We start from the raw sequence: 11,140 nt of genomic DNA, 5'->3' as shown, positions 1-11,140 counted from the left end.
ATATTTATAATTCTGCCTGACTATTTAATTTTGAGATTAAATATACGTTTCTGTAGATATATTATCTATTTTTAAACCGGTTATACCCTTAGATTAAACTGATTATTTTCTTCTTCTCGATTATGTCGAAAGTGGATTTACCATATTTATTTCCTGTAGTTTTCATATTGTAATATATAAATTCACGTTACAATATGTAAATTTACATAGTTGTAATTATGTCAAACTTTTAATTCAATCGTCTTTGCGTGGATTGACGAAATAATAGTATCAAATATTTGCAATATTTTATTCCACATCGACGAAATGAATTATAAATTCGATTATTTTCAAGGAAGGAATCAAGACATCAATATACGCGAATGGTGGCTTTCAATAAAAACAAACTGTGAAAGCGAATTAAAAGGATTTACCCGGTTGGAACGATGAGTAACGGTGATCAACGGTATCTTATCACCGGTTTTGTTATCAGAGGTACTCGGCTCGATACAGAAAAACTGATTTTAGTTCTCACTGTGAGGTTCTACCGGTAGTGATCTCGCATGAAATCATGAATTACCGATTTTTCGTTCTTTTTATTTTCACCTTTGCGACCGTTGAGTGCCAAAATGTTGCCAATAATGCAAACGCAAACAATACGGATGCAACTGTGGACGTTGAAACTACCAATCTGAAGGAGGAAATATTTGAGCCGAAACATCCACAATTGTGCACCGTATGCAATTGTATAGGTAATTTCAAATCAACTAAATGCGAAGTTCTGCCTATTAGTCTATTAAGGACCAAGCAACAGTTTATCGTAATGTTACAAGTAATTACATGTCTTTAAGTTTCATAAAATTGTAGAATCTACAATTCTGCAAAATCTACATCTTCTGACAAAAATAATGGCGAAAAAAATGTTAAGTGAATCCTTGGAATTTCCTTCGTCTAGTAACAGCGTTAAAAACAAAATTTGATAATGAACGAATACGATAATTAATTGTAGGTCCTTAATAAACTAAAACATCGTGTACGCTGGTCATTATATAACGTATTAAGTTTATTTTTGTTAATTTTCTTTTTACCATTGCATGATGTATAATACTAAAACCAGTTAAATCCAAAGATATAAGCCTTTTAAAAATTTAAACCGGTAGATCTACCAAGTTTCAAATGACAGACCGACAGTAGAATCAATATTTTATAAATATTCAAGAAATGTTAAAAGAAAGATAGAAACGAATACAAAAATTTTCGAACGTGAGGAATAGAAATTTATAAACGAATTAATGTTTTTCTATCAGATGATATCATAGATTGTGGAAACAGAAATTTGACCCACCATTTCGAGGACGAACAATGGTCCAATAAAACAATAAAAATAGCGTCGTTCAAAGGGAATTTATTGGTTCACGTGAAACCATTCCCAAAAATAGAAATTAGGAAACTGTCGCTGCAGAAGAACGAAATCATGAGAATCGATCCTCGAGCCTTTAAGGAGATAATTAATCTTACCGAGTTAGATCTGAGTCATAATCAACTTACGTCGGAAAACTTAAAACCTGGCGTGTTTGAGGTAATATTTACGTGCTAGTTAAGCACATTTTAAATAATAGAAATATATATTCATAATCGTAATGAAACATTAGTTCTTGAAGGATCTTATAACGTGTCACGATAAATCAATAGTAATCGATTAATTACTTATCATCGTTGGTTACATCCATTTATTTTCTTTTCGTCTAATTAGTATTATGGATATTAAATACATTAACTGAAATGTAACTTCGATAGAATTAAATTATAAATTTCAATTTACAATTAATATTTAGAACATATTGCATTTGATAATATAGATTACCTTTTCCAAAACGGTACTACCATTCCTGAAAGACGAAACAAGCTTTGATTTAATCGTTTCTTATATACTTCTAAAAATTTAATGATCTCTATGTCTTGATACCTTAGGGCAAATTTTCACCAGATGCTTACGAACCATTGGAAAAGCTAGTGGTCTTAAACTTGGCTCATAACGTGCTCCATTCGTTGCATCAAGATCTTTTCGAGCACATGGAAAGTCTGAAGGTGTTGAACCTTTCCTGGAATCTGTTCTCGAGAATCGACGAACGTACGTCCATTGCGATCAGCTCTCTTCCGTATCTGGAAGAGTTAGACTTGAGTTACTGTGGCCTAAAGACACTTTCGGACGTTCATTTCTACTCATCTAGGTAAATATCTCAGTTCCTCGATACTATTGCAAACTATCAGGCAAACATTGATAGAGTAACGGAAACTGATTCGATAGAACGTATTACACTGATAACAAACTCTAGATATCGCATTCTACAAATTATTATACAGCAAAGCTCGATAACGTACAATATCGTCTATGAAATTACACGATCTGTGTTAAGTATTTCATGGATTGGTCTATTTTTTATTTTCCATTCATTTTTCATTTTTCTACCAGAATATTCATTATATGAATTATTGAGAGTAAAAATGGAATAATAATCGAGAAATTATTCCATCAAAATGTTTGAATTAATTGCCTGATATACTGTTGTCTTTCAATTCAAAAAAGTTAAGTCAAAGCGTTCTATGTATTTCTTTTCTCATTTTTCTTGGTATTCTTTTACTTTTCAGGTACAGTTATATTACACATCATTTCGTTATGCTCTCTAGGTTTCATTTGGAAAAAAAAGATAGATTTCTTCACCTTTGTAAATTAATTTCATAAACTCACATTGAGAAGATTTGGTTTAGTCCAATTTTGTTCTCGATAATTTGTCTCATATAAACACACTCTCATAAATGGTTTATTTAAAAGATTCTGAAAGCGAATAAAAATATGAAAGGTGGGAAGAAAAAGATTAACAGCCTACTTAGATGATATGCTCGTGCTCTAATTGATTACCTTCGAACGATGTTTGCATCTCACATCGACTTAATTATTATTCTCGTCGATCTCATTAATAAACCGGTTTACATAAAGCTGCTTCTGAAATTACTTGCTGCGCGAATACTTTTTCTTTTACGCACACTGTTATACGTCAATAAGTACGGATAATACGTTGGAATGTAAAAATACACGTCTACGTACTACTTTACTTAACTCAATAAACCATTCTATTATTTGATATACCCATTTTACTGTATAGAATTAAGAACAGTGAAGTAGGTGTATCAAATAGTAGAATGGTTTATTAAATCAAAGCCAGTAGCCGATATGTATTTTTGCATTCCAACGTGTTATCCGTTATATATCGACGTACACAGTGAGCGTGAAAAAATGGAAAAAAAGATATTTGTGCAGCAAGTAATTTTAGAAGGAGCTTTATGTAATTTGCCTTATTAATAAAATTCCGTGATACAAAGATATATAAGTGCATACTTGTGTAAATGATTGGAATACATTTGATGTAGAGGAAGTTCAGATATACAGGAACATCTCTTAATTGGCTGAAATAGCCGCGTTAATAATTTAATTAAAAATAAAATTCATAAAAAGTGAGAAACGAGATACAGTCATTACTTGATACATGTATAGCATACATATAACGTAAACGAAAGAGTAAACAATTTTCAATAGTCCTTAAAAATTCCAGTATATTCAGATACATTGTTACGAACAGAAATAGCATTTTATGGACGAGAGGACAATAATCATTTATGCATGTAATCAATTTACAGGAATCTAATATCTCATTCATTCCTGCTTGAACCTTGCCAATTATTCCATATCGTTTCCCTCTCCTTTCCTTTCCTATTTTCTCTGTTTCCCTTCCTTCTTCCCTTACTTTTTATCTTTTCTTTTTCTTCGTTCCATCCTTCTCTCCTATACTTTTTCGATAATTTAACAATTTATCTGTTTGATTCATTCAACAGCGTGATGCTATACAATTGAAAGAAAATTCTACAAAATATCAGTGTGCCAAATAATATTCCGTATTTTCTTTCTCTCCACTTCTGAATTTTCCTGGTATTTTCATAAAATACGACACATCTGAATTCGACGATTTATAAAAATATTATTAAAAAATTGTATTAACGAACCGTCTTATACAAGGTTTACTCTGAAATTATTCCTTATACGAATATCTCTTTTACACTCACTTTATTTATTTTTACCCTATTACCGTATTAAAAGTAAGACCATTATTATTTTTCTTTTATTTATTTTGCTTTTACCATAATGTCTTAATAAATTGTTTAATAGTATCTTCATGCACTGTATAGCTTCACAATACGATAAGACACGTTCTACGTTTAAGTCTAATCAAATGGAACGCTAACTAATAATTAATTGATTAGGTCCCTTAGGAAGCTTAACTTAAGCGGAAATCAACTTACATCTATTCCGAAAGCTCTCGAGGAAACAACGATGCTCGAGGTGCTTTACCTGGACGAAAATCCAATTCAAATTATCAATCACTTGCACCCGTTTCCACTTATTCCAAAACTGAAGGAGTTAAGCCTCTGTTGCATGCCTCATTTGACAATCGTTGGACCATATGCCTTTTCAGGCTTGACGTCTCTCGAGCATCTTCGTATAGAAAACTGTCCAAAGCTGGAATCGATCGATGATTACGCTCTTGCCACGCAGGTAACTTTATCCTGAAATAGCTGTTATAATCGTTAATTTTACGTATTGTTCTATCAATTCGTTAATTTTAATTTAAATCGAGTTAACTTAATTTTTATTAATTTCACCTCTTGTTATATTAATTTCATCTATCTTCCTCGACTTAATTCTAATACAATCCATAACCGAGAAAGATATTGATTGACGTTCTATTTCCTTTTCATCATTTTTATTTATTTATTCGTTTATTTGTTCGTCCGTTTCCCTTCAGATAGAATAAGAACGGTTATTACGTGCCAAATTATTATTATAAATTATTGTAGAGTAACTCTGAGGCACCTGTGTGGCCGCCACTAAAGAAACTCGATTTATCGGATAACGCCCTGCGATATTTGCCTCAGCAATTGGTAGCAAGATGGGACTGGCTTGAAAAATTGGATCTGATGAACAACAAATGGAGCTGCGATTGCAATAATCAATATCTGGTAAGTTCTGGCAATCACGAAACGCACAATCCACTTCCATTTGTATCGCGTACTTTCCATCGAACCAATCGATCGTTCCTTCGATGCCAATTGAAGATCAGAGGTGAAAAATCTGTTACGTGTAGCATTGTTGATTTTTAGTGTCACTGTCGGATTAAACAGGAGAATGTTAATATAACGTGTCATTGAAAACGAAAGTAATTAAGTCTAAAGGTGTTGCCAATCTTTTAAATATAGCTGTTGTAAATTGATCAAGTTTTACGCAAGCCAAAAGTATAATTATTATTAAGAAAAGCGACATTTTAAATATGTTTAGAAGAATGAAGAAACGTATGTTTGACTTGAAAGGCAAGCATCAAAATAATTCCGGCAGTACGAGAAGTAAGAAATAAAAAGATGTGACTTAACGTGTTCTTCTGCTGGTAGTCTTCAATTTACAGATCGATCTAGTCGAACTTTCCTCTTTCTGAAATATCTCTTCTATTGCTCTTTTTGGCCGAGTATCTCGTATTCTTTCCATTAAACTGAATTCCAATGAAACCATACATAATAATGAAAAGTGTATTTTTTTGTTGATCCTGGAAACCCAATGCGGGAACACAGTAGCTTTCGTTGTATGTTTGGTCTTGTTCGAGGAAAAACTGCGTGACCGTGATGATTGAAATTATATTAAACTACTTGATTTTTCGAATTTCGTATTAAACACTGGAACTGTTGGAAAATAGAAAAGTGGAATATAAGATATTACGAGTTTCCAAAAATATTTTACAAGATATGGAAGGCACAGAATTTCATATGGAAAATAGTAAAAATTAATAATCTAAGATGAAGCATTGAAATTCTTGTTTCGAATATAATAATAATAAAATAGAATAATACGATAGAAATGATAAAATTATAAGTTGGAAATCGTACAAATGCAACGATATTAATTTCTTCTTTCTAGATTGGCACGTTGCTGCCAAAATACGGGAAGAAGCTTATGGGAGACGAATTGGATTCACTCACCTGTGCTTTCCCGCCGGAACACGCTGGCAAGAACTTGTCTTCGTTATCCCATCGAAGCTTGCGTTGCTTGGACTTGAACAATGCAAGACCGGAAAGGGACGCGACGATCCTCATCGGCATATTGGTCGGTCTATTGCTCGCCATTCCAGTCTGCCTGACGATTTTCGTTTTCTGGCGTCGTGGCTTCTTCTTCTGCGGCACTCAAGGACCCGCCACCTTCTCACGAGCTTTCTACAAGAGAGCCACGGACGACGATGAATTCTGAGAATTTTCTCCTATCGATGAATCTTCTATCTCGTTAGTAAAAAGAGGCGAATAAAATGACCAGACTGAAAAGCATGTTTATGCAAATTTGTATCTTTGTAAATGCAGAGATTCGTTTCATTCGGCAAACATTTTAACGAGTACAAATTTTATTCTCCATTGTCGACTTATCTTTTCACGTAGAATCGACAACGATCACTGAGACCTCCTGTATAATTTCTGGCATTGCCATAATTTCATACAGATGTGTAAACATCACGCAGTTTAATAGCAATTCAGACGATCGCTGTGTCTCGCTTGCAAAGCAAGCTACAGTGGAAGTTGCAGAAAAAATAGCGTAAGCGTGTACTGTGAATCATTTGCCAGATATGGGCGATCGTACGTTTCTTTATTAAGTGTTTGTGATAAAACACGAAGTAGAAACGATAAGGTGATAGATACGACAGTTTGATAAGATAGTATATAAACTTATACGTTATATATGGTAAGAGTGTGGAACGAGAATGTTAAATATTTTGTAGCAATTCACAGTCTTTTCGACGATATTAATTTATGTTGATCATGATTTATAAGCTATCGTGGATAATCTGTTCGTATGTATACATGTATTTAATCATCCAACGATGTACGTGTTTTGTAATAAAAATGTATATTGTAATAAAATATTGGTACGAAGATCGTGTTGGAATTATTGTTGTGGTAAAATCGCGTTTGCAAGAGATCGACAGTTCTTTGGAAGAATTAGACGAGAAACAATTAAGCGATCGTTTCACACATCCGTTTGCGAAAACTTACGTGTCATGATTGACTTTCAAATATGCGTGTAATTACCGTCTGGATGATGAGCGATTACGAGTACATTATTTTTATCCTGACGAATCTCCAAGCGGTTCGTTTACGCTACTCTTAACTATCTGCACTGCGCTCAATGCTCTGGATTCTTATTAGCACCAAGAATATATCGAATATATTAGATATAACTCGGTTTTGTCTCACATTATTCCATAGAGACTTCACATATCGATCAAAAAGGCACGAAAGGTAATAAACAATTCCTAGGAATATTGGTCGAGATGTGACGCAAAAATCAGTAAAGTAAGAAGGAGATATTACTCCTTCGATCTTTATATTTATTCGTTTTAACGTTTCTACCTTATTATATCTCCATTTTCCATTATTCCATACGTCTACGTTCTTACTCCTTAAGCTTCTTCTTTAATTCCCACACACATCACCAGACTTAACGTTACTCCAAAGCATTACATACACGCAAACATATTTCTATGTTCCTAGTATCTACGTTGTATTACATATTCTTACTTGCCCCATTCCTACATAACACCATCTATACAAAGCTTCTCCATCGATTATAATTAAAAATCATAGCCTGCGAAAAATCACTTCAGGATTCTCAAAGTACGTTAGCCATCGTGCCACCACAGTTGCAAAATCGTTCAACTTTATTTGCCTTGTTCGATATACTGCACAAAGAGACCAGTTACAGACCATTGTACGTAGCTGGAGCTGTTTGGTAAAACGCACGTGCAACGACGCAATCGTCTGTAAAACCTGAGCCGATGTATCCATCCCTGACATTAGAGCGAGACTGTCTCTATTTAGACGACGGCGGAAGGGGAAGTGGCGCGTGCCGGCATTTAGACGGGGTTGCTTCCGCGATTATTGGGTAAATTAACATCCCGGTAATTGTGTTACCGACGAGTGTTCATTCATCCGTTCCGTCGATCCCTCGGCGGTCCGCAATACGGCGTAGCCGGCCCTCGATGTCGATACCAAAGCTGAAAATCCCGTCCGCAAGCTTAGCGCTGTCGAAACTATCTCCCTGTTCCCCCTGATGTTCCGGAAACCGCTCGCAAAGTCCACCGCCGCGCTCTAAACACACCCTCTCGGGACTTGTTACACGAGAAATCACCAACCTTCGCGGCATCATTTAGATACTAAACGACTATGACTATCATGCATCGTTTGATGCATCTGATCGTTAGTGGCGAGACCTATTTTCGGCGTTGGAGGTAGGAAAGGATGGTCCTGTGTTTTTCTCCTTCGTGGGGATTACAAGGTGTTACAAGTACTGAACATGTTTCCTCGGGTTAACAAAAAGCCTTGTCACCATAGACAGCAAAATTACATCTTGGTTACCTATCAAAAGATGGAAAAGTGCATAGATATAAATTTTTGGAATTTTAACTTGGGCCGCTATGATTCTCAGTTTGTCATATGGATGTACATGTGTATACAGTGTGTATGGAAGTATAGGAAATAGAAATGTAAAACAGTGGAAATATGGAAAATAAAGATAACGGTATGTAAGAATGTAAGAATATAGAAATATGAAAAGACATAAATACCTATAGAAGATAGGAATGTATAAATATGAGTACAAGTATGGAAAATAGAAAGGAGAAAAGGACGCGGATTGAGAATTCGTTAAACACTATGAAATCTTCTTCTCAGTAGGTGCAATTAGCGGTTGCATAGGACGTCTCGTCGTAAAAATTGCGTTAGCATCTACGACGTGATGCCATAATAATTCCATTGATCAAGAGCCTACGCTAAGCTACAGAGGATCATACACACAGATATACACGAACACCTATCTATTTTGGACCTACATCGTAAGTATCTACATCCTGCGTCGTGTACACATCGTCCAACGAGTAAATCTAATTTTGATCCGCCTGCTCCTCCTGATCCGCATTCTCCATCCTTTCAAGATTCGATACAGATGTATTGACTTGCGAAAAGCTTTTATATACTTCAACGCAGACGGAGGATCAATACTTATGAGAAAGAAGTAAAAAAGGAGAAGAGATAAAAAACAGACAGAGAGAAAGAGAGAAAAAGAGAGAGAGAAAGAACGTGATGAAATGCGAACAACAATAGACAAACGAAATGCATCGCCTTCTTCAAAGAAGGTTTTATTAGTTCTTCGTGAACAAGAATATGAAGCTGCTATATCATCACATTACCTTCGCTCTTTTAATTTATAATTTCGCTAACGAAATACTACTTCGATATAGCAGAAGAACTCGAAATACAACATTTCTTCACGTTCCTTTCATATACAACCATAGATTCCGCGAAAAACAAAATTTCATCCCGAGAGGAAAAACAAATATGACCAATAGCGTAGAAAATAAACGATCGAACCTCTGCAACGCAAAGAAATACCTTAAAATTCATCTGAAATTCTCCACCAGCCATCTTCGGAACAAAGGACGATCGGCGGATCCTCGGAGGGAATGCTTAAAAAAAAAGAGCAATAAAAACCAGCGAAAAAAAGTAAAGGAAAGAAAAAGATAAAGGCGAAAGAAATACAATTTAAGCGGTAGGAAAAGCTACCTCAAAGGTACACGCGTGAACACCGTTATCGTGGAGTGGATGTGAATGCACAACGACGACATGGGGAACCACGAATACAGAACATCTCGTTCCTCCACCTCCACCTCCACGGTTTCCTCCTCCCTTTCTCTTTCGGATCCGGCACCGAGGGGGTTGCTCCGGCGAACACAAGGGCGAGAGAGAACCGCGTCGGTGGCTAGGAAATCCTATGACGAAACAGCATCGTGTCCATGGTAACGGCGCCAATGGTACCGCCCCGCGTTCGCCACGGGGCCAACCGTGAGGGCGAGTGGCGTCGCGACGCCGTCCAATAACAACGTGACTCGAGCCCCGCGATATCCGCTTCCCAAGCTTTACTTTTCTTGACCAGTTAGAGCGGCTGAGGGTGGAGATGATCGCGCGCGCGGGGGGTTGAATCGCCTTGAATCGCGCACCGATACTCCCTAAACGTCGACGAAGAACGACGCGACGCCGCCACGATCCGCGAGTTCTTCCTTCCTACAGCTGCTTGCCTTCGATTCCCCTTTCAATTCAATTAGAATTTTCCGCTGCAAGCCGCCCGTGCAACGCGCCAAAACGATTCTCGCCTGCCACAGTGGATTGTCTGTATATTTTTGTTTCTCTAGTTTCTTTAGTGCAGTAGTGCAGTTTACGCGAGATCAAACACGTTTGGTGATCCCAGCACGCGAACCGGGACAGTGTACGTGTCCATTTTTTGGAGAGTTTGCAGCCTCTGAAACCAGTTTCTGCAGCTTAGTGCTTGGTGAACGTGATGATCAGGATTTTTGGTGAACTTTGGACAAGCATCGGTTCGATGGCGGTGATCTTTGGAATATTTACCATGGATTGAACTGGACTAATTGTTTGCTGACGTTGATTGCAAGACTGCATTTAGGGCGAAAAGTACAGGGTGTAGAGCCGTAGAGTAATCGAAGATGTTTATATCTGTTGTCAGATAGATGTTGATATGTACTGCGGATTGAACTGGATGTTGAGATGTAATTGGTCGATGAGTTGGTTACAATGTCGCCTGGACTTCTGCAAGATATAGAATGTAGAGTTATTGAAGACGTTTATGTCGATCATCTGATAAATGGCATCTTATTGTGCAATTGTAAGATGTAGAGTAATTAAGGGCACTTACACCGGCGAATGGAATGTTTCTATGCGGATTTCTAAAATGAGATAAAAGAAGATACCAGGGCTTTTCGAATGGTCAGGATCTTCAACGTTGAATTGCCACTCATCGATCGTCAAAGCGATGAAAACAAACTAATAAAGTGAGACAAAAATAAAAACACTTAGTTAGAGTTAAAAATTTAAACGAATGAAATCAAGCTTAACGGTATTAAACTTATATGATTGATATATATATAACTTTTTAAAGAAAACTTCGCCAACTATGTAACAAACAAGTAACTTTCAATACAAATAATCGAAGTTCGATAGCTGAAAA

The 11,140-nt window shown here is 36.3% G+C and overlaps 1 protein-coding gene and 1 long non-coding RNA gene across 4 annotated transcripts; one reads left to right on the top strand and one right to left on the bottom strand.

The window, feature by feature from the left end:
• The first annotated feature begins 495 nt into the window (after window positions 1-495).
• On the top strand, window positions 496-6,999 carry LOC138184702 (phospholipase A2 inhibitor beta). The gene is made up of 6 exons (XM_069122891.1): window positions 496-731; window positions 1,287-1,558; window positions 1,951-2,210; window positions 4,297-4,588; window positions 4,891-5,052; window positions 5,999-6,999. Exons 1-6 carry the CDS (start codon window positions 551-553, stop codon window positions 6,323-6,325), a joined length of 1,494 nt encoding a protein of 497 aa, XP_068978992.1. The 5' UTR covers window positions 496-550; the 3' UTR covers window positions 6,326-6,999.
• LOC138184706 (uncharacterized) lies at window positions 6,982-10,942 on the bottom strand. Of its 3 annotated transcripts, none has more exons than XR_011174394.1 (5): window positions 10,829-10,942; window positions 10,525-10,722; window positions 9,685-10,417; window positions 8,955-9,587; window positions 6,982-8,481 (listed from the first exon to the last, which is right to left on the bottom strand). It is a non-coding gene; the product is annotated as an uncharacterized LOC138184706 (long non-coding RNA). The 3 variants fall into 3 exon arrangements; XR_011174393.1 differs by having other exon boundaries at window positions 9,514-9,587; XR_011174392.1 differs by having other exon boundaries at window positions 6,982-9,587.
• Window positions 10,943-11,140: the final 198 nt, after the last annotated feature.

Source organism: Bombus flavifrons, chromosome 11 (genome assembly GCF_040668555.2).
Source record: "Bombus flavifrons isolate JBK064 chromosome 11, iyBomFlav1_principal, whole genome shotgun sequence".
Lineage (NCBI taxonomy): Eukaryota > Metazoa > Arthropoda > Insecta > Hymenoptera > Apidae > Bombus > Bombus flavifrons.
This window is presented reverse-complemented; position numbering and strand designations above follow the sequence as displayed.